Source organism: Dipodomys merriami, unplaced genomic scaffold, assembly GCF_024711535.1.
Source record: "Dipodomys merriami isolate MVZ:Mamm:240054 unplaced genomic scaffold, mDipMer1.0.p SCAF_31, whole genome shotgun sequence".
Classification (NCBI taxonomy): domain Eukaryota; kingdom Metazoa; phylum Chordata; class Mammalia; order Rodentia; family Heteromyidae; genus Dipodomys; species Dipodomys merriami.
This window is the reverse complement of record NW_027204604.1, coordinates 10,837,291-10,859,772: the sequence shown is the minus strand read 5'-3', so window position 1 is coordinate 10,859,772 and position 22,482 is coordinate 10,837,291. Positions and strand designations below refer to the sequence as shown.

At 42.4% G+C, this 22,482-nt stretch overlaps 1 protein-coding gene and 1 non-coding gene across 3 annotated transcripts in view; one reads left to right on the top strand and one right to left on the bottom strand.

Moving 5' to 3' along the window:
- Nucleotides 1-21,549, bottom strand: part of Rbbp5 (RB binding protein 5, histone lysine methyltransferase complex subunit) — a 28,209-nt gene extending 6,660 nt beyond the window's left edge. The window contains exons 1-13 of one of the 2 annotated variants that reach the window (XM_070041702.1): nucleotides 21,466-21,549; nucleotides 15,854-15,879; nucleotides 14,178-14,350; nucleotides 11,947-12,087; nucleotides 9,788-9,950; nucleotides 7,554-7,663; nucleotides 5,229-5,348; nucleotides 4,987-5,140; nucleotides 4,818-4,889; nucleotides 4,221-4,338; nucleotides 2,833-2,902; nucleotides 2,239-2,468; nucleotides 537-614 (exon numbers count right to left, since the gene is read on the bottom strand). In XM_070041702.1, coding sequence (XP_069897803.1) covers nucleotides 537-614; nucleotides 2,239-2,468; nucleotides 2,833-2,902; nucleotides 4,221-4,338; nucleotides 4,818-4,889; nucleotides 4,987-5,140; nucleotides 5,229-5,348; nucleotides 7,554-7,663; nucleotides 9,788-9,950; nucleotides 11,947-12,087; nucleotides 14,178-14,350; nucleotides 15,854-15,879; nucleotides 21,466-21,484 — 1,474 coding nt within the window. In that variant the 5' untranslated portion in view covers nucleotides 21,485-21,549. Of the gene's footprint in view, nucleotides 1-422; nucleotides 615-2,238; nucleotides 2,469-2,832; nucleotides 2,903-4,220; nucleotides 4,339-4,817; nucleotides 4,890-4,986; nucleotides 5,141-5,228; nucleotides 5,349-7,553; nucleotides 7,664-9,787; nucleotides 9,951-11,946; nucleotides 12,088-14,177; nucleotides 14,351-15,853; nucleotides 15,880-21,465 lie in introns of both variants that reach the window. The other variant, XM_070041701.1, reaches the window with a different exon arrangement.
- LOC138841247 (U6 spliceosomal RNA) lies at nucleotides 10,967-11,073 on the top strand. Its single transcript, XR_011376359.1, has one exon. It is a non-coding gene; the product is annotated as a U6 spliceosomal RNA (small nuclear RNA).
- Nucleotides 21,550-22,482: the final 933 nt, after the last annotated feature.

Genomic DNA, 22,482 nt, shown 5'->3' with positions numbered 1-22,482 from the left:
AAAAAAAAAAGGACACCAGAAATGAAAAAACATACCAACAAACAAAAGAAACTTAGAGCCAAAACAGCTGAAGAAATGGATTAAACCAGGGGTTCTTATTCTTGGGGGTCATGGATTCCTCTATAGAAACTGGGCGAAAGCTATGGGCATCTTCCCCAGAAAAATATCCATAAAATATTTTTCATTTATTATCAGGAGAATGTAGGCCCCTTGAAACCTATTTATAGACCCAAGGTTAAGAATCACTGAATTAATCCAATTCTGATTTAGACTGTCTTTAGCTGCTTAAAATTCAGAGATTATTTGCTGCTGGAAACAAGAGAGAAGGAAAAAAAAAAAAAAAGCTGCAGTTAAAGGAAGTCAGGGGCTGAACAAAGCAAGGCCACAAAGCAAGCCAGACAGTGCTCCCAATGTGTCCTTACCTGCCAAGGGCTGGCTGAGGGGCGCCTGCACTTTACCCTTCGTTGGTCCTTCCAGAGGTAAACCTCTGTCCCCTTTGTAGAGTTTCGGTTTAAATGGAGAATCTTTCTCTTTACCTTTTGATCCTTTAGGCCGGCCTGCTTGCTTCTTCTTGGATTTGCCATCCCCCTTCACACCCAGTAGTGGATGGACTTCTGTAGAAGGACAGACAGGCATGGAAAGGGATCCTCACAACACTGGTCTCAGCACCCCACCAGACCTCTGAGCACAAAAAACACTGCTTCTGTGGTCCAAGTCACCTACACAAGCAGGAAAGTCTGTCTTGTTCATTATTTTAAAAATGGGAATGGTCATCAACTATCTTTGGAGGTTAGAGCAAAGGGCATACATGGCCCTTAAAAGCCACAGCAACTCAAAATTGATAAAGTAGCTGAAAGATACCACAGCAAACCAAGGCAGAACAGAATGCATTCATGAGTATATGCACATACTTTGGAACCAGACAGACCCGAGTGGAGTTCTGACTCCAGCACTTTCTGTAGGATCCTGGGCAAGTTACATAACCTTAGCCTAAATTTTCCCCTTTGCAAAGCAGGAACAGTAAAATAATTTTCAGGGTCAATGAAATATCAGCAGTGGCATATAAACTACAATGGTGCCTGGAACAGAATAGACGCACTGAAAATATCAGGAAAATGTGTAGTTGCACAGTTAATTGATCTGTAGACTGCTAAAGGAGAGGAGGATGCCCAATGGTACAGGAACAAACATACACACACAAACACATACATACACACACAAACACACACCCCATTTTACCCACCCCAGAACGTAGTAATAAAACCTTTCAAAATTGCACTGTAACTGGGAGAGTATGAAGGAAGGGGTAATACTGCCCCCATAAGCATTATAAATTATAAAATTATATATTTATTATTTAAGTATATTTATATAATTATAATTATAAAACAGTAACCCCTTTGTATGTCATCTTAATTTAAAAAAAAAATTAAAGTCACATTGTAAAAGCAGAAAGAATAAAATGAGATCCAGGCACCGGTGGCTCATGCCTGTAGTACTAGCTACTGAAAAAGCCAAGCTCAAAGCCAGCAAAAGCAGAAAGTCTACAGGACTCTAATTCAAAAAGCTAACCAGCAAAAAGCCAGACTGGAAACATGGCTCAAGTGGTAGTATGCCAAGTCAAATAAGCAAAGCCAAGCAAGTGTGAGTCTGTGGAGTTCAAAGCCTAGTACTGGTAAAAACAACAACAAACACCAAAAAGACCACTCACACTTGATCAGTATCTCACCACCTAGTAAAACCATTCTTATGGGGAAAACATTTTTATTAAAGAAAACCAACAGTTCAAGGAGGCAAATTCTGAGCCATGTGTCAGGAGACAAATATGTATCATCTCAGGTAAGGCACTGAAGAGCAGAATTTCCCCAATTTAAAAAGTGAACCCAGGAGACTGCAATCTGAGGATTGTGGTTCAAAACTACTAGCCTAGACAGGAAAGCCCATGAGACCCTTATCTACAATTAATCACCCCAAAAAAGTGGAGCTGTGGCTCAAGTGGTAAGCAAACAAAAGCTCAGAGACAATGCCCAGACCCTGAGTTCAAGGCCCAGGACCAGTGCACACACACGCGCACGCACGCACACACATACACACACGTGCGCGCGCGCGCCTGACCCAGTCATTACAAGACTGTAAAGCACGATAAAAAGACTTGTGGGGAAATTCCCTTAAGGCAAAAGTCACTTAAGCAGGAAACTGCCAGTTTGTGCTGGAGAGTGCCCGTGGAGGTGCCCTTACCATCATTGGGTACTCCTTGCAGCTCTATATTGGTGGTTTTAGGTTTCTTCTTGGGTGGCTGGGAGCCATCGGCTGAGGACTGCCGCTTCTTCTCTGAATTAGCCCCTTCGTCCAGCAGGGTGGTTTGCACTGCGTCTGGTGGGGGGCCGTAAGGATTTTCTTCTGGGTCTTCTACCTCAGGGGCAATGGGTAAATACAACAGAGCCTTTGAATCTTCCAGCTCTTCATCACTATTTGGGACAGGATCAGACAAGGGATTGGAAAAAAGAGGAGACAGTTGCTTAAACCACGAGCCCTTACTCTAACACCTATGTTAAGTGCACACAACGGGTATGGATCAAGAATGCCAAGACAAATAAGGAAATCAGAACAAGTAATCAGAAACTGAATAAATGACCTCCGTTTTTTAAAGTTCTGTATCGGGGAGAAGGGCCAGGAAAGCAGGACTACAGGACAAAGACTGCATTTCAGTTCCTATACACCAAAGGAGTTCTTTCTCTCCACACTCAAGATGGGACTGCACGGGAACCAAGCAGTACCCCAGCAGAAACAGGAGCAACAGCCCAAATGCACCTTGCCTTCTTGGCAGCTCACCTGCTGCAGAAGGCAGCAATAGGGTCCACACTGGTGACATCGACTTCCTCATCCTCTGCGGCATCGGCTCCTGTAATACACAGGAGAAGTCTCAGAGGTGGAAAATTGCTTTTTACTTACAGCTTCATGATCTTCCCAACTACAAACCAGGAGCTACCAGGGAAGAAAACAAAAAAGTTCATTTGCTTAATCATCTAGCAAAGAAGGGCTGAATTTTCACCAGAGGTTAGGCACAGGAAATAGCAATGACCAATGACCAAGAAAGCTGGGAACAACTCTTTAGTAAAAACTGAAGTTTTACTGGGAAAACAGACACGAAGTGTTCATCTGACTTTACTACAATAAATATAGTGAAGGTATATGCAATGTGCTTGGGGACAGGAAGGATGGAAAATTTATGTGAAAGTCTGAGAAGGCTGCTAGAACTACCCAGCGTACTCTGTATCCCTTGGTGAAAAGAAAGGAGTGCACAGAAGGCATACCAGTGTGCCGTATGAGTGAGGAAAAGCCCCTTGCAAACGCCAACCTCAATCCCACCCCCGGGGTCCTGTTCCAGAAGTAGCCCAGGAACCCCTGCCTTGTGGCGTTATCGTAGTGCCAACAGAGCACAACGAGCATGTCCACTCACCAGTGCCACCACGTGTAAAAGCCTGCGCCATACACCATGAAGCATATAAAATGGCTAATCTCTATCTTCAAGAAGTCCTATCTATAAAAGTTGGTGCTGTTGGTTCATGTTTGTAATCTTGCTACTCAGGAAGCTGAGATCTCAGAATGGAGGTTCAAAGCCAGCCCAGGCAGAAAAGTCTGTGAGATTCTTATTTCCAGTTAACTAAACAAAAATAGTGTAGCTCTAGGTGATAAAGAGTGCTAGCCTTTAGCAAAAGCCCAGAATTCAAGATACCTACTTCCTCACAAAAAAAGACTTATATAGAAGTTCAGAAGATAACAGTAACAATGAACATAGTTATAATCATATTAGAAAATGACATTTGAGTGTTTATTATGGGCTAGATATATATTAAGTCCTTTACTTGAACATTTATTCCCTACAATCCTAAAGGACAGAACAAATACTACTATTGCACTATTTTATAGAGGAAGTATTCTGCAAAGGGGTCTGAGTCCACAGCCCATGCTCCTGACCTTTCTCTTACTAACAAAGGAGAGAACAGCTGAGTACTCAGCCCCACTATGGGTGCTACTGCGCAATGTCACTTAATCACTTGGAGTGAGAAGTCAAGAGAGCTGCTTAGGCCCAGTAATGCTATATAAATTGAGACTCTGAAAACTGTGACAGGGCTGAAAGAAATGTACTACACAAATTAAGATTAAGTAAAGCAATCGCTCCTCCTTCTGGCAGTCCTATCTGTACTGAGAATTATTACCTGTCTGCTCAGGTTCACTCTTATCTTCGTCTTCAATGTCAAACTCTGATTCTCTTTCTTCATATTCGACATTTTCATCCAGCTCTTTGAAATCTGGTGCGAATGCACTCCAATTTTCCTACACCACAACAAAAAACACTAGTTCACCATATGAGAAAGCAGTAACTAGACACTAACAAGTGAAAAATGTGCGTAATATGCTGAGTTCTGTTTGAACGTGGAGATAAGAGTAAAAAGTAGGTGTGTAAGGTTTGCCACCTTAAAGTATATTCTACTCAAATGGTTTCAAGTTAATTGATATTGCCCACTTTCTTTAAGATACAATTTTGAAGTAAAATGTTAAATTCTTATGACTACAATGAATAAATTAAAGCTTAAAATTGTCCAAAGTAAAATCAAGACATAAAATAACTTGAATTGAAAATAAGAACTTCTCACCAAAATGAAGTAGAACTAGATACAATGAACTTAATCTACTTTGTCTATAAGCATCACATGCAAAGAAAGTAATTTAGGTAGTCTGGAGCTTATAATATAAAGTTCTTTGACTAAAATGAGTATTGAGTTTCAAAGCAAATCAACCAGAGGAATACTTACTACTTGATTTTGGGCCCAGATGGACACCACTCCACTAGAGATGGATGCTATGATAGGTCGAACAGGATGCCACTAAAATTTAATGAGGCAAAGAAAAATGAGTTATTCGGACAGACTGAAGATGTTCTGGGCTATACAGATGACAAGCGAGATGGCATGCTCCACTCACAGCTACATCCAGAAGGAGTTCTCCCCTTGTCCCATGGAGAATCTTCACCAGGTTGCCAATGCTCTTCTCCCAGATGTAGAGGGCGTGCTGTCGGGCAGAGCCTGCCACTATGTACTCTCCATCCCCAGAGAAGCAACATTTCTTCCATGGAGTCCTAAAGGACAAAGAAAGTCCCCAAAGGGAACTGGAACTTGAGGCCAAGGGAAGAACTACCACACACACGTCCGGACTACCATACACACCTATTCACCAAGTCCTGCAATTTCTGCATGGGTTCAGGCTCTCCATCTCTTCCACAGGTTAAGATTTCTCTGCCGTCATAAACTCTAATAATCCGGTCAGCTGTGTTAATTAAAAAGCAACTACAGAAAGGAGAAAAATACCCTGTTAACAATTTCTACTACTATCATTTTATTAGAATGGTAACATAGATAGTATATTCACTAAGGAGAAACCAAGTAAAAATCTAAGACTAGAATACTTAAAAACTTCTGTCAACTTCCAAAGCAAAAGCAGTGAGAATTTTTTTATTCTTCCTATATATTCTGAATCCAGCATGTCTAAGCTATCAGTACTTAACTGAGACCCAAGATTTCTTTTTTTTTTTTTTTTTTTTTTGGGGGGGGGGGTCCGGTCATGGGGCCGGAACTCTCGGCCTTGGCGCTGTCCCTCAGCTCTTCAGCTTAAGGCTAGAGCTCTACCACTTGAGCCATAGCGCCACTTCCAGCTTTTTTCTTTTTGCTTATGTGGTGCTGAGGAATCGAACCCAGGGCCTCACGCATGCAAGGCAAGCGCTCTACCACTGAGCCACCTTCCCAGTCCGAGACCCAAGATTTCTAAACTGACGCGAGCTTACTAAATTCACAAGCCTATATTCAATGTACATTAATAATTCATGTCTCTGGCCTGTTTAGAATACAGTATATTCTTAATAAGTTAATAAACTAAATAGGTCATTATTTTTTTGTGTATGTCTGTCCCTGAGCTTAAACTCAAGACCTAGGTGCTGTCATGAGCTTCTTTAGATCAAGACTAGCACTCTACCACTTCAGCCACTGCTCTACTTCTGGCTTTTGGGTAGTTAATTAGAGATAAAAGTCTCACTGACTACCTCTGGACCATGATCCTCAGATCTTAGCCTCCTGAGCAGCTAAGACTACAGGCATGAGCCACTAAGCATGTCATTTTTAAACACCCAACTTTTTTCTGTAATAACAAAACACAGAAATATGTTTAAAACACAAAGTATTTTAGCGGTTTCTAACACAGCCTTGTACTGTACTTAGTTCAGAGTATTTTGAGTTGGTGGTAAAGTGCTTGGCTAGTATATAGTATACAAGGTCCTAGATCAATCCTCAGTACCATAAACACACACATGCAAATGCACAGGTGTACTACACACAGAGCATCCTGAACATGAAAGTCCTCTAAGTACATATGGGTGTTCCTAAACAGAATAGGATGATTGGTATTGCTGACTGACACCTGGTTCTTCCCGTTTTTGTTGATATATCTATCTCTAACTGAACAAACAAACTTAGCAAGATAGTATCTGGAATTAAATGGTAAATAGGGAATTAGTGTTGTGGCTCATACCTGTGATCCTACCTTCTCAGGAGGCTGAGATCTGAAAACTAGATTCAAAGCCAGCCCAAGCAAGAAGAGTAACCACCAAAAAGGTGTAAATAGAACTCAATATGGCTCAAGACATTGAGTACCAGCCTTGAGTGAAAAAGCTAATGGGAAAGCTTCCAAGCCCTGGGTTTAAGTCCTAGTACTGGCACCAAAAGAAACCAAAAAACAAAAATAGGTAAATATGCTTTATGTAAGTGCATATATGCATGTTTGACTGTAACATAAACTTTATGATACCAGGAGCTGGGGTTTAGCTCAGTGGTAGAGCCCAGTGGCAAGGGGTCTCAACCCCCACTTGAAAAATGAAATAAAACTCTATCCAATGCTTAGGATGTCCCAGACATTTTGGGAATAAGCACTGACCTCTTGAGTACCTTTCTGTAAAGGACCTGGTTATTAAACAAAGAAGATATAACTTCAAGTTCAATGAGGGAAATTTTATAAAATCAGGAACCAGACTTTGTGTTTCTAACAATTTCAGTCAATATTAGAATATACACAAAAACAACAAAACAACAACATTCTTTCACATTCTACTCATTATTAAAACCTGTTCCTGGGCTGGGAAGGTGGCTCAGTGGTAGAGCGCTTGCCTTGCATGCCTGAGGCCCTGGGTTCAATTCCTCAGCACCACATAAGCAAAAAGAAAAAAGCCGGAAGTGGTGCTGTGGCTCAGGTGGTAGAGCGCTAGCCTTGAGCTGAAGAGCTGAGGGACAGCACCCAGGCCCAGAGTTCAGGCCCCACGACTGGACCCAAAAAAAAATAAAAATAAAAATAAATAAATAAAACCTGTTCCTAAAAGAACAGGAGCTGACCAAATATGGTGATATATGCCTGTAATCCCTGCACTTAGAATGGAGGCATTCTAAGTGAGAACACAACTCCAAAACAAAAAATACCACCACATACAAAGACGACAAGGCCACACTCACCTCCCCTTCCGGGCAAACTCAATTGACTTAATGGCCGTGGTATTGCTTGTCCCAGTTGTTACTCTGAAGGAAGCAACAAGATCCTGAGAATCTGTTTTTAGGACCAAAATCTAAAGTTTACAGGGAAAAAAAGAATTTTAAGTAAGTATCCTGATAACTTGACAGTAATTGATCTGGCTCCTCTTTCTAAAATAGTGCAGAGGTTGAATAGCAATGCAAACATGTCTATTAATACCAGTACTGGTGTTACCTTTTACTTCTTCAAACTAAGGACTGAGTCTAAAGCATCCACTCTTAAAATATGGTGTTTAACATTTTATTCACAAAGGCTGAGAAGTAGAAGCAACCCAAGTATGGCAAGGGAGAACACATGATTCCACATATAAGAGGTACCCACAACAGTCAAAGTCACAGAGACGAAGCAGAAGATGGTTGCCAAGGATTAGTTAAGAGCAGGAACTGGGAAATTATTACTTAATAGGCATAGTGCTGCAGTTCTGCCAGCTGAAATGTCTTTTCATTACTACCATTTAATAAAAGACCTTTTAGCTTCTTCTAGGTCAAATGATCTCTGTCCATTCTAAATCTAGGGAACAAAATTATTATTAAGGCATAAAGGAAAAATGAGCTACATTTGCTCATGGCATACTTACTTCAGGAATAAAAGACATTTCAAAAAAGTAGTCCAAGCCAGGAGCTAATGGCTCAGGCTAATAATCCTAGTTCCTTAGGAGAATCCAGAGGACTGAGGCTCAAAGTCAGTCTGGGCAGCGAAGTCCATTAAACATTACCTAAAAATAACCAGCAAAAAGCTGGGCTACACACTGCCATTGGATGGCATTTCCTTCCGGGGCCAGTGTTGCACACGTGGTCATCATTGACCAAAGTCTTATTATATGCAGCGCGATTCTACTTACAATTAGAAGGAGAAGGAGGAGGAGGAGGAGGAGGAGGAGGAGGGAGGAGGAGTAGGAAGGGCAAGAAACATCTTCCCAGCACTTTCTGTGTCCTGTACTTTGACTTACTTTGAGCCAGACACTTCATGGCTCATTTTAATCCTCGTTGCCATGGTCTGAGGCACAGGGTTGAATTTGCACTCACCTAATATAGGGACAACACCAGCACGTGAACACTAGGGGTCAAGTGTGACCCCTACCTGCCTTGTCTTTGCTTGGTATGCAGTCCTTTGTAAGGTGAAGGCCAGGGGCTCTGTTCTGGGGCTGCCAAGTTCACTTCTCCTTGTGGCTAACAAGCTTCTTGTCTAAACCTCCTATGCATAAGAATTATTTCCTGTGCAGATATGATTATGCTTTTGTATTTCCTTCCACCTGCAGCCCCAAGCAAGCCTTAAGTTGCTGATTCCATTTGTCTTCTAAATCGCTCATGTGGAGGTGGACATTACTGTAACCCACCCAGGACGTCTCACAAGGCTTGGCAATAGAAAAGACATTCCAGAACCTAAAGGCAGCAGGGCGGGTGGGGGTCAGCAGGTTCTGGGAAAAAAAAAAAAGCTGGGCTACAGCCAGGCATCAATGGCTCACATCTGTAATCAGAGCTACTCTGGAGCCTGAGAACTGAGGATTGTGGTTCAAAGCCTTCTCGGGCAGGAAGGTCTGAGAAACTCTTATCTCCAATGAACTTACAAAAAGGTAGAAGTGGAGCTCTGGGTCAAGCTCTAGAGTACTAGCCAAAGCATGGGCCTTAGTTTAAATCCCAGTTTAAAGGGGGAAAAAAAAAAGCCAGGCAGTGGTGGCTGATACCTATAATCCTAGCTACTCAGGATGCTGAGCTCTGCGGATCAAAGTATGAAGCCAGTCTGGGCAGAATAAGACTTTTCTCCAGTTAAGCATCAGGAAAAAGCCAAAAGTGCAGCAATGGCTCAAATGGTAGCCTTGAGCACTAATACCCTGCAACACCACCAAGACCTGAGTTAAAGCCCCAAACAGGCATTAAAAAAAATAAGTCACAAAAGCAGAAGGACAAAAGGTGAACAAATACAGCAGTGGCACACACTAGACACTATGTTGAAAATAAACTATACAACTTGTGGGTGGGGATGGGAGTGAAAAACAGAGAGAGAGAGACTGAGGGAACCTGGGGTAACACTGGCCATCAAGAAATGTACTTTTTATCTGGTTTATGTACCTGTAATCCCTCTGTACATCACTTTTATAATAACAAAAAAAAAAATGTTTTAAGTGAACATGGCACAAGAACTCCCAGGCTTGGCTTACCTTGCCTTTTGCATTTCCTGTATAGATATATTCCCCTCGCCTATCAAAAGATGCCACCACGTTCAAATCCGAGTCATCGTCTACCGGCAGAACAACGTGTTTGGAATCTGAAAGGGTCAACATGACAGGAGCAGATTTCATGGGACACACGAGAACCTTGTTCCTGTTTAAAAATATGAACAGCACATTGGCTACTGCTTTGGTATCAACAGGCTTGATTTCCTGTCCTCTCCCCAATTCCTGTCCCCTACTCTCACTCTCCCAAGCCATGCAGATTTCAAACCATAAAAAGCACAAAATTTATATGTTGAATAACGGGAAAAATTGAATGAAATCATGGGATACTATTTTGACAAAATTTGATCATTTAAAATATAACTATGAGCCAGGCACTGGTGGCTCAAGCCTGTAATCCTACTCAGGGTGAGTAGGCTGAGATCTGAGGATCACAGTTCAAAGCCAGATCAGGCAGGAAACTTTGTAAGACTCTCATCTCCAGTAAATCACAAAAAAAGGCAAGTGGCTCAAGTGGTAGAGCACTGGCCTTGAGCAAAAGGAGTCCAGGGTCAGCACTCAAACCTAGCTCAGGGCCCAGGACTGGAAAAAAAAAAAAAAGCTATGATAAATTAGTAAAATATGAAATAAAGTTTTAAAAATACTGGTTATTTTATTTAATATATATTTTAATGTATATTTTAGCAGGGTACACTGGAAGCTCATGCCTATTATCATAGTAACTCAAGAGGCTAAAATCTAAGGACCACAGTTCAAAGACAGCCTGGGCAGAAAAGTCCTAGAGACTTTTCCCACCCATTAACCAGCAAAAACTAGAACTAGAGGCATGGCAACAGCCTTGAATGATAAAGCAAGAGCAAGAGGTCTTGAGTTCAAGCACCAATACTTGTATACACACATGTATGTACACACACACACACACACACACACACACACACACACACACACACACACACACACACACACACACACACACACACACACACACACACAAAATATGTCTATTTAAGCCAGGTGCTGGTGGCTCACACCCGTAATCCTAATTCGCTGTAATCCTAGCTAATCAGGAGGCTGAGATCTCAGCATCACAGTTCAAAGCCAGTCCAGGCAGGAAAGTGCATGAGACTCTGATCTCCAATTAACCACCAGAAAACTAGAAATGGTGTGCTCGCTTTGGCAGCACATATACTAAAATTGGAACAATACAGAGAAGATTAGCATGGGCCCTGCGCAAGGATGACACACAAATTCGTGAAGCGTTCCATTTTTTTTTTTTTTTAAAAAAAGAAAACTAGAAATGGCACTGTAGTTCAGGTAGTAGAAACCTAGTCTTGAGCAAGAAAGCTCAGGGAGAGTGCCCAGGCCCTGAGTTCAAGACCCATACCACTACCAACAAAAATGTGTATTCAAGTATATCAAATATGGACTGAACTATGGGGCATTATTTAACCCAAGTTTTCCATTTAAAGAGTTGACTATAAGAGACCTCTGAGAAATGAAAATGCTATGTGTGGACAATGCAGGGTGGATTACTCTTTCATGGAGTAGTTTTAATATTAAAAATTGTTTTCTCATACAAAATAAATCAAAATAATCAAGGAAGAAAAAGCTCCAGGTCAAGGTCCAGTTGTTAAAATTTATTCCTTTCAAGCTGGGTGCTGGTGGCTCACGCCTGTAATCCTAGCTGCTCAGGAGGCTGAGATCTGAGGATCAGGCTGAAAGCCAACCCGGGCAAGAGAGTCTGTGAGACTCTTATCTCCAATAAATAACCAGAAAACCAGAAGTGGCGCTGTGACTCAAGTGGTAGAACGCTCACTTTGAGCTGAAGAGCTGAGGGACAGTGCCCAGGCCTAGAGTTTAAGCCCCAGGACTGACCAAAAAATAAAAATAAATAAAAACATATACATATATATATATTCCTTTCTTTGCTCTTTGCCAAAGTCTTATCACTGATTTTTGAGTACATATACAATTTCAAAAATCCATGAAAATCACCTTAAAATGCATGCATCAAAGAACAGTTATTTTCTGTAGTTTTGTTTTTGTGTGCTTTTGCCTCCTGAAGCCTTAAACTGCAACTGTCCTGACCTAAGCTGTCTACACAGAACTAAACCCCACCCAGGGGGAAGGAGTCTTAAACATACTGGTCTCGCGGGTGATACTGGACTTTCAAGATGGGTGAAGGAAATCGAAACCTCTGGTCGCAGTCGCCTGAAAGAACATCCCATTGTGACACTATGTTATCGGTTGAAGCACTCACGAGCTTATGACCATCTCGACTCCAGCTAGGAAGAAAATGGGTAATTTAGTACATTTTTGAAGTAAAAATATCATAGCATTATTATGGATAAAATGTGGAAGCCTCACAAACTGTCCTAACTGTGCAAGTTAACATGTTTTATAACCTATTCAAATTACAAAAACTTTCTTAAGTAAGCAGTTAATAAGAATGTTCTTATGATTGACCCTCCACCTCCCCTTGCCCTACTTTTTGGTAGTTTTGGGTTTAAACCCAGGGCCTTTTATACCACTTAAGTAATGCCTCAGGCCCTATTTACTTTAGCTATTTTTTTTGGATAGTCTCACAGTTTTGACCAAGCCAGCCTTTGACCATGATCCTTTATCTCCTACCATGCCTTCTACATTGCTGAGACTGAAGTAGGGTCACACTATACATGGCTTGTTTTGTTGTGATGGGTATCTCACTATCTTTTTTGCCCAGGCTAGCCTTGTACTGTAGTCTTCTAGATCTCTGCCTGCCATACAATTATTGAATGAAGATAAAAAACACTCTGCCTGGCCATATTTCTGTTTTGATGCCAGTCCTGGTGCTTAAACTCAGGGCCTAGGAGTTGTCTCTGAGGTTTTCTGCACAAGACTAGAGCTCTACCACTTAAGCTACAGCTTAAGCCAAGATTTATCTATTTATAGTTTACAGTTTTCTTACATAGGCTGGCTTCACACTGTGATCCTCAGATCTCAGCCTCCTGAGTAGATAGGATTATAGGCGTGAGGCACTAGCACCTAGCTAGCCATAGCATTTTTTTTGTATCTAATGTTACCTCAAAAGAATCCTTCAAGTGGCCTGGTGAAACAAGAAACACAAACATCTTTAAAAAGTCTCCAAATTAGCCAGGTGCCAGTGGCTCACGCCTGTAATTCTAGTGACTCAGGAGGCTGAGATCTGAGGATCCTGGCTTGATGCCAGGCCCAGGAGGAGCCTATGAGACTCTTATCTCCAATTAGCCAGAAAAAAAGTCAGAACTGTGGCCAAGTGGCACAGCGCCAGCCTTTAACAGAAAAGCTCAAGGAATACACGTAGGCCCTGAGTTCAAGCCCCAAGACTAGCACAAGAAAAAGCAAAAAAAAAGCTGGGTGCTGGTGGCTCATGCCTATAATTCTAGCTACTCAGGAGGCTGAGATCTGAGGATCACGGTTCAAAGCCAGCTCAAGCAGAAAAGCCTATGAGACACTTATCTCCATAAACCACTCAGAAAACCTGAAGCAACACTGTGGCTCAAGTGGTAGAGCACTCGCCTTGAGCTGAAGACTTGAGGGACAGTGCCCAGGCCCAGAGTTCAAGCCCCACAACCGACAAAGAAAAAGAAAAAAAAAATCAACATATTTGATAGAAAACTTTATTCCAGTGAAGGAATAGGGGCATGCTTGTGATTGCTACAGTGGCTGGGATTCCAGCCCTTCAACTGGGATTCCAGCCCTTGGGCTAGATGACTCTAAGTTCTCCTCCTAACCAGGACTTCATTCTAAATGAAAGGTAAACACTACAGTTATACTATAAGCTGCAATCTGAAAAGAGGTCCTTGCAGGACTGAAATGTTCTAGACAGGACCTGATGTAAGTCCATATTACAACAAAATTTTCCCCAAAGGTGATTCTAGGACCTGTATGAGAAACTGCATTATTAATGGCTAAATACTTAAAACACTATTAAAATATCTATATAGAAGCAGGTACCGGTGGCTCACACCTGTAATCGTAGCTACTCAGGAGGCTATGATCTGAGGATCATGGTTCACAGCCAGCCCGGGCAAGGAAAGTCAGTGAGATTCTTATCTCCAATAAACCACTAGAAAACCAGAAGTGGGGCTGTGGCTCAAGTGGTACAGTGCTCACCTTGAGCTGAAGAGCTGAGGGATAGCGCCCAAGCCCAGAGTTCAAGCCCCACAACCGACCAAAAAAAAAAAATCTATGTAGAGCTTAGCAAATATAGTTACCACTCATTTCTTTTTCAACTTACATTTAACACATTAATTTAAATGTTCTTGTTCTGGGCCATTTGCACCTCAGTAACAGAGGGCTTGTCAGGCATGTACAAGACCCTGGGTTCACCACAAATAAAATAAAAAATTCTTACCATAACGAACAGACTGGATGGATGTGTGCACTTATTATTTTCGCAATGCCTCTGGTCAAGAAATCCCAGATGACAATGCGGCCATCATTGCAGCCGACAGCAAGGAGGGTGCCCCACCTGTTAAAGGTGCAAGTCAGGGCCATGCTGATACAATCCAAAGTTCCATCAGCTTCCTAAAAACCAAAGCAGATAAACAAGTACACACAAAAATGGCCATGTACTAAAATTCTTTTTAAACGCCATTACTGGGGCTTAAACTCAGGAGACTGGTTGCTATCCCTGAACTTTTTTGCTAAAGGCTCCACTTCCAGCTTTTTTGCTGGGTAATTGGAGATATGAGTCTCAGGGACTTTCCTGCCCAGGCTGGCTTTGAACCACAATCGTCAGATCACAGGCTCCTGAGTAACTAGTACTAGACATGAGCCATTTGCACCTGGCTTCTAAACCGTTTCTTAAAGGTTCCCTATCCTGGGCACCAGTGGTTCACACCTGTAATCCTAGCTACTCAGGAGGCTGAGATCTGAGGATTGTAGTTCAAAACCAGCCCAAGAAGGAAAATCTGTGAGATTCTTATCTCCAACAAAACCAGAAGTGGAGCTGTAGCTCAAGTGGTAGAGCACTAGCTTTGAGCACAAAAGCTTCAGAGACAGTACCCAGGCCCTGAATTCAAGCCCCAGCGCGCGCACATGCGCGCACTGACGCTGACAGACACAGACACACACACGCGCGCGCACACACACACACACAGAGACACACACGCGCGCGCGCGCGCACACACACGTTCCCTATCACTTATGTCCTGAATTTAAGTTGCAACACATGCTGAAATAATCTCTGCATAGTCATTAATACTTTCTAAATTAATTAAAATGAAGAAATATTCACAAAAGTTAAACACTAATTCTGGAATCAGATGTGGTCAATCCCTTACATTACCACTGTAACTGTACAAACTTTCTAGAAGCCAAATGGAAAAAGCATAACCAACATCCTGAAAATAGTCACACTTACTTAGTAATCAGTGTTCCAGGAATTCATTCCAAATGAAATAATTTAATTTACCAGGTGTGTAACAATGGGGAAATTAAACACATTATTTTACATCGGATTTTACATCAGTATCAAGCCTCTGAAAATAACAATTATTGTACTGAAACTTATGCCAGTGTTTAAAAAAAAAAGCACACTTCACACTGTCAGTAGGAGCAAAAGCAATGATTACAATCTGAAAAACCAATGCAACAATTGATATTATTACTTATGAAAAACATATTAAATTGTAATTTTTTCCCCCAGTCCTGGGACTTGAACTCAGGGCCTGAGTATTGTCCCTGAGCTTCTTTTGCTCAAGGTTAGCATTCTACCACTTGAGCTACATCACTACTTCTGGCTTTTTCTATGTGGTACTGAGGAATCAAACTCAGTGCTTCATGCATGCTAGGCAAGCACTTTAACACTAAGCCACATTCCCAGCCCCTAAAATTGTAAATTTTTACTTAAGATTTATAACACTATGAAAAGATCTCCAATCAGTACCACCTATTTCTCCTTGCTCTAAGTTAGACACTTCATTTTTTAATTACAACAAACTATATGCCAAATCACTTAATGTTTCTTTTCATCAAACATAATTACTATGTAGTCGCCATGTTCCATAACGACCAAATGACTCTTACCTCTGGATAGTTCTGTCCAAAGGACTCTGCAAGGAAGCAAAGAGAGCGTAAGGAACACATTAGCCACACCAGCTTACCAACAGCACCAACAGTTCCCTGCCATGACAGGGAACTGGTGCCCTTTTAAGGGTGAAGTCACACCTATGTCCAATATCACACACAAAAGGGTATTTGCCAGTTTACTCTTATTTCGTAACTATGTAGTACATGAATTCTCCTGAAGCTAGATATATGACCTGTGATATTGCAACAAAATAAATATGGATGCAAATATATGACAATCCAGCCAGCTTTTATTTGGTGAAACATCAACACGTGGGGGGCACACTGATTCTGGGGCTTGAGCTTGAGGCCTTGCACTCTCATTTGGACTTTTAAAAAATTGTTATTATTAAGGTGATATATACAAGGGTTGCCATTCCACAAGTCAGGTAATGAATACATTTCTCTTTGGACTTTCCCCATTTCCCCCCCATCCATCCTGCCCACAAGTTGCATAGGTCATTTTCAATAGTGTCTACTGAGTATCATAGTCACTCCGCTTTTTTGCTCACACAGCTGGTACTCTGCCACTTAAGCCATGCTTCTAGTCTTGGATTTTGCTGCTTAATTGGCAACGGAGTCTTGTAGACTTTTCTGCCTGGACTACCTTTGAACTTCAATCCTCTAGATCTCAGCCTCCTAAGTGGCTGGTATTATAGGTTTTAAAGACTTTTTAAAAACATTTTTAATTAAAGATATTTTTATGAACCAAATATTCTCCAGATGACAATGGCTCACACCTGTAATCCTGACTACTCAAGGAAGCCATGATCTTGAATAATGTCGATGACAACCTGAGCTGAAAAGTCCTTAAGACTTTCATCTTCAAAATGCGAGAAGTGGTAGAGCACTAGCTAGCCTTGGGCAAAAAAAATATTTAGGGACAATGCCCAGGTCCTGAGTTCAAGCCCCAGGACCAGCTATATAGACGTACATATTTCATATCAAATTCTAATGCATTTATAATGATTTTTTAAAATAATATGCTTTAAAAACACATTTTAATTTCTAAATTAATAAGTATCAGTGGATACATTCCATACAAACAAAAGCATCTTTGGGGCTCTTCAACTTCTTAAAAGTGTAAAGCAAGGGACCCTAGAATCAAAATGTTTCAGACATGCTGATATAGGTAGGTAAGTTCTAGCAAGTCTTTCCCCATCATTTTGTGAACATTTCACAATTTATTTCTGTATTTACTAAAACGAATTACAAGGGAAGGCAAGAATCAAACCAGTCACATGATCTTCATCCCAAATATTCTCTGAAAGGGTTTTGTTGTTGTTTCTTGGTTTTAGGGGGGGGTTTGGTGCCCATCCTGGGTCCTGAACTCAGGGTCTGATGCTGTATCTGAGCTTTTTTTTGCTCAAGGTTAGTGCTCTACCACTTAAAGCACCACTCCACTTCTGTTATTTAGTGGTTAATTGGAGAGATTTTCAGACTTTCCTGCCCAGGCTGGCTATGAACCATGATCCTCAGATCTCAGACTCCTGAGGAGCTAGGATTATAGGTGTAAGCCTCAGCACCATTATCACAGAAGCATGTGTGCACGGGAAAACAGTCCTGCAGGGTTTTAGGAATAGTGATCCCAGAATGTATACCTGCAATAGGTGAAGTACTATGCTTAACAACATCTAGGTTGTAACATAATTTGGTAGTTCATTAAACAATTCTCTAGGTTTATCTCTTATACACTTTGGTACAGACATCCACAATGCATTTCCTGGTATTTGTACATTAGTAATATGAGCTATCATGTCTAGTAATACCATCCCTACTTATAAGGAGTTTCATCAAGTGGCAGTGAGCTAGTCTTGAGTGAAAAAGCTCAGGGACAACACCCAGGCTCTGAATTCAAGCCCTAGTTCTGGCACACACACACAAAAAATCTACTGCTTTAAGTCTGCAAAAGTTTTATTACATTCTTTCCTTTATAAAAACCAACAGAAAGCCAAACACAGGTGGTTCATACCTACAGTCCTAGTTACTTAGGAGGCTCACATCTGTGGATCAAAGTTCACAGGCAGCCTGAGCAGAAATGTTCCAGGTTCTTATCTCTGAATAACCAGTAAAAAGCTAAAAGTGGAGATATAGCTCAGGTAGTGGAGTGTCAATCTTGAACACAAAGGCAAGCAAGAGCCCTAAGCCTCAAATTCAAGCCTCAGTACCGTTTTAAAAAATTAGCAAATAATAACAATAGGAAATTAAAGCATGAAAGGTTATTTATCTGGTTGTCTGGTACAAGAGTCACAGGTCTTACCACGCTAGGGATGCATTCTACCACTTAGCTGCAATTCCAGCCCTTTACTAGGTTAGGTGGCACTTCCATTTTCCCCAAGTTCTATAGCCAATCACACCAATAGTATAAAATTTCCTACTTTCTTCTAGATTTTGCCAAGTATTATTTTATTATGATTCTGTATTATCCAGTCATGTTTGCCTCTTCTCCTATGTCTACTTTTTATCCTGGATATAGGCAGTTATCATAATTAATGTTTTTCAAATGGTAGGGACTCAACTCCCTATAAATGGATAAATCAATGTAACTAGTTGCAACAAGATTTTTTTTTTAATAGATTAGAATAGAGCACAAGGATTACATATAATCTTGAAAGGTCAAGTTACATGTACACATTTATATAGTGGGTTGTGATACAGAATGTATTTGTTACTATGAGATGCAGTAAAAATGAACAAGAAAAGCTGTCATGAGCTGAGGTGGGAGCAACTAGCGCAGCACACAGGTTTAAGATGGGAGAGTGGGGTGGGAAGGGTCTTTTTAACTTTTTTTTTTTTCTTTTGGTTGTGGGGCCTGAACTCTGGGCCTGGGCCCTGTCCCTCAGCTCTTCAGCTCAAGGCTAGCACTCTACCACTTGAGCCACAGCGCCACTTCCGGCTTTTTTCTTTTTGCTTATGTGGTGCTGAGGAATCGAACCCAGGGCCTCTGGTATGCAAGACAAGCACTATACCACTCAGCCACCTTCCCAGCCCCTCTTTTTAACTTTTGTGCCTCCAAAGTGTTCAACCCGATAGAAAAACAACTCAAAAAGTGGTTGTCAAAGTAAAATGAGCATCCTGCCTACAGGACACTTTAACAACACACTATCAATTCATTTTCTTGATCTGGCCCAACTCTTTGTTCCTTTCTCCTCTCCCCCTTCTCTCCTCTCCTCTTTTTACCCTTCTCCTCTCTCTGTGTAATCACTAACTTTCTCACTCTACAACTCACATTTCTACAGAAATTATTTATCCAAACTGAGATCGTTTTTGTCTAAGATTCCAATGCTAAATATTCCTAACTTTGACCCTCATGAATCTTCGATCATTTAAGAAAAATCTTTTATGTGACTCTGATGTATCTTTCAAAGGACTAGTGTATCACCTTTCCTCCATCCTTTTTTTTTTAATAAAAAATAAGTTTCCCTGCCAATATTTTGTCTCTCAAAGCTGCCCAAGGACTGATTAGAGCAGCCCTCTCTGCTCCCAGCCCCACTGCTCCCCAATGGGCTGGCATCACACTAGCCTGCATTCTCTTCCACTCGACCAGGAAAAAAAAAAAAAATTCAAAAAGCACTTGAAAATGTCCCTAATCCATAGTTAAGTACTAGATGGTTGCTAGCTGATTTACAATCATTTATTCATCTTCTTTCCCCCTAAATAAAGCAAATTATCCAAGATTCTGTCTTGGGCACTTTTCTGCCCCTCCCACTTCCTCCCTTGGTCCTATCATCTACTAACAAGGTTTCAACTAGTCCACCTGTACAATGAATCTCACTAAACCTATATCACCTGAGCTCAGTCCACTCAACATGCCCAAGCTGTCTTTCCAATTCCTTCTATTTTATCAGGACTATTATTTGTGCCTACCATTTTTCACTTCTTACATGCAAGAAAATTTTGGCTTGTGTCAAAACTGTCTTCTTGATGTGTTTTCTTTCCATTTCCTACCTCACACATTCCTTATCACTCATCTCTGTAGCCCTCCAAACTGATTTTATAGCCCTCCAAGAACCAACCACACATAAACATTATAAATCAGTGCTCCAACTGAGTTTCTTACTAGGTTAATAGTACAATCTACCCTTACCTTCCTTAAAAGGCAACCTTTCCCAGCTTGGTATTCAAATCTCTATAAAACCAAACCCATCTCATGGTCTTTTCTGTATCACAGTACCCACATTCTGGCCAAGAAGAAAATTCTTTGGGTCTTTTCTCACTGTTGTCTCAATTCAAACATATTCCTAGTGAACATCCCTTCACATGTCTTCACATTTTCTGTCAGTATTTTGTCAACTTTAGATACCTATTTAGGTCTCCAACACCTGGTTCAATCCTCAGCATACAAGCCTGCATAGGCAAGAAACCACACACACAAACACATACAGCCTCCAACTCCCCCACTCACCAGTTGGGGGGGGGGTTCCTGACTGCCTTGCCCGACCCCCCTCTTCTTCCTCTAAATACTGTCAGCACCTGGCAATGACTCTAACAAGGCTATATTTTGCAATGTATTCAGGTTGCTTACATAATCACCTTAAAGTCCCTGCTTAACAAGAAGCTCTTTAAAGACAGCATTTCTTTTTTTCTCCTCCCTCCCCCCAGTCTCCCTACTGGGGTTTGAACTCAAGGCCTGGGCACTGTCACAGAACTTTTTTGTTCAAGGCTGGTTGCTCTACCACTTGAACCACAGCTCCACTTCTGGCTTTTTGCTGGGTAATTGGGGAGTCTGACTTTTCTGCCTGGTCTGGCTTTGAACCACAATCACCAGATCTCATCCTCCTAAGTAGCTAGGGTTCTAGGCATGAGCCGCTTTTGCCTGGGTAAGACTATTTCTTAAAAGTTCTTTGTAGCTTTTTGGATAGTCAGCACACCTGCGAGTCTTTCTTTTTAAAAAAGAAAGCTAATGACTAAAAACGGTAAGTCGGGCATGGAGTTCCCGAATAGTAAGCATTAACTAATGAAAACTCAGAAGACAGGGTCAACTTGGATAAGGGGTAGGGGAGGAAATTACTTCACGAAAAGGTGACTAAAAGCACATGTCTCTGCAACTACACGTTAGTGCTTCACACGCATCTCTCCTTGGTGGTTACACTGGAAGAAGAGACAACTGCATTCAGTGTTAACGACTCCACTTTCTGGCCTAGAGCCCGGTCCTGACCATCTGAAACTTTTTCCCCCCAAAATCTGTTCAATGGGGGAGGGGAGGGGAGGGTTCCTACTGGAAACTGTCCTTAAACATCTCGTGTCCTCACAAAACCTGTCCAGGAACCCAGTCCCTTGTCAAGGCTTCAGCTCAGGCCTTGGCGTCTCCAACATCTCCGGCCCACCCTGCTCCGAACTCCTTCGGTCCCTGCGACTCAGGCGGCCCCAGACAAGTACCGTGTGTCTCGGTGCTACCCCAGTTGGGATCTGAGCGCGGCTCTGGGGAGGAGACGCGTTCTGCCCGCGCTGATGCTGGTTTTCCTCCGGCGGCTGCAACTCCACACCCCGAACGCCCGTAGCAGCCTGAGCCGCACACCGAGGTGGGGCGGCCGGGCCCCGCCGTCGGACCCCTTCCCGGCCCTACTCACCCAGCAATTCGAGGTTCATCCCTGCGGACTCGGGCCTCCCGGTCCCCGCTCCGGCAGAAACTCCTCTGCCCCCGCCCGCCCGCCCGCCGGCCCGCCTCGAAGCCCCGCGCCGAAGTGGGGGCTCCGCGAAAAGCCCGGCACCAGCTCCGGGGACTTCCGGATGTAGAAAGCCCCACCACTTCCGCTCCCCACCTCCCGGCCCGCCTTCCTCGGTCGTTTCAAGTGGCTGTTCGTATCAGTGCCTGACCAAAAAGAACAACTTTTCTTGGAATCGATTCGTTATTGCTTTTCAAGATACAAAACATTATAAATATTCTAGATTTTGAAGACTGTCATGTTTGAGGGTGGATTTCCCCCCCGTCTCTGGTGACTTACAAGTTCGCCAAACTTTTCAGGCATAGAATTCACCAGCTAATCCGTGCTGTGTTGTGTGTTCATCGGCGTTGTCCGGGTGGAGTGCCTAGGGCTCCGCAGGAAAGGTTCCGGAAGGGTCCTACTAACGTAGAGAAGTGGGAAAGGCCGTCCCCTAGCGTCGGAGCAAGGCAGTGTGTGCTCGCCTGTGCTGTGTGCAGACCGGGAGTCGGGCGGCCCACTCTGTTGCTTGGGAAATGATTGCACTTCAATAAAAATATGTCACTGCTTCCACCGAAAGGTGCGATAACGTTTCTTAGGACGCCGTGAAAAAGAACTGGGGTGCGAGGTGCTGTCATGACGTTCCCCCGAGCTCAACCCGGGAACGCTGGTGAGATCCACAGAACACTTAGAAGAAACAATCACTGGAGATGAGGAAAGCGATAGGAACTGTTGGTTTTTAGGTTAAGAAAGGAAGAGGCTGGGCACCGGTGCTCATTCCTGCAATCTTAACTACGTAGGAGGCTGAGCTATGAGGATCGCGGTTCAAATCCAGCCTGGGCAGAAGTCTGTGAGACTCTTATCTTCAATAACTAACAAAATGTGGTAAGTAGAGCTGTGGCTCAAGTGATAGAACGTAGTCTGGAGTGGAAAAAACTCAGGGAC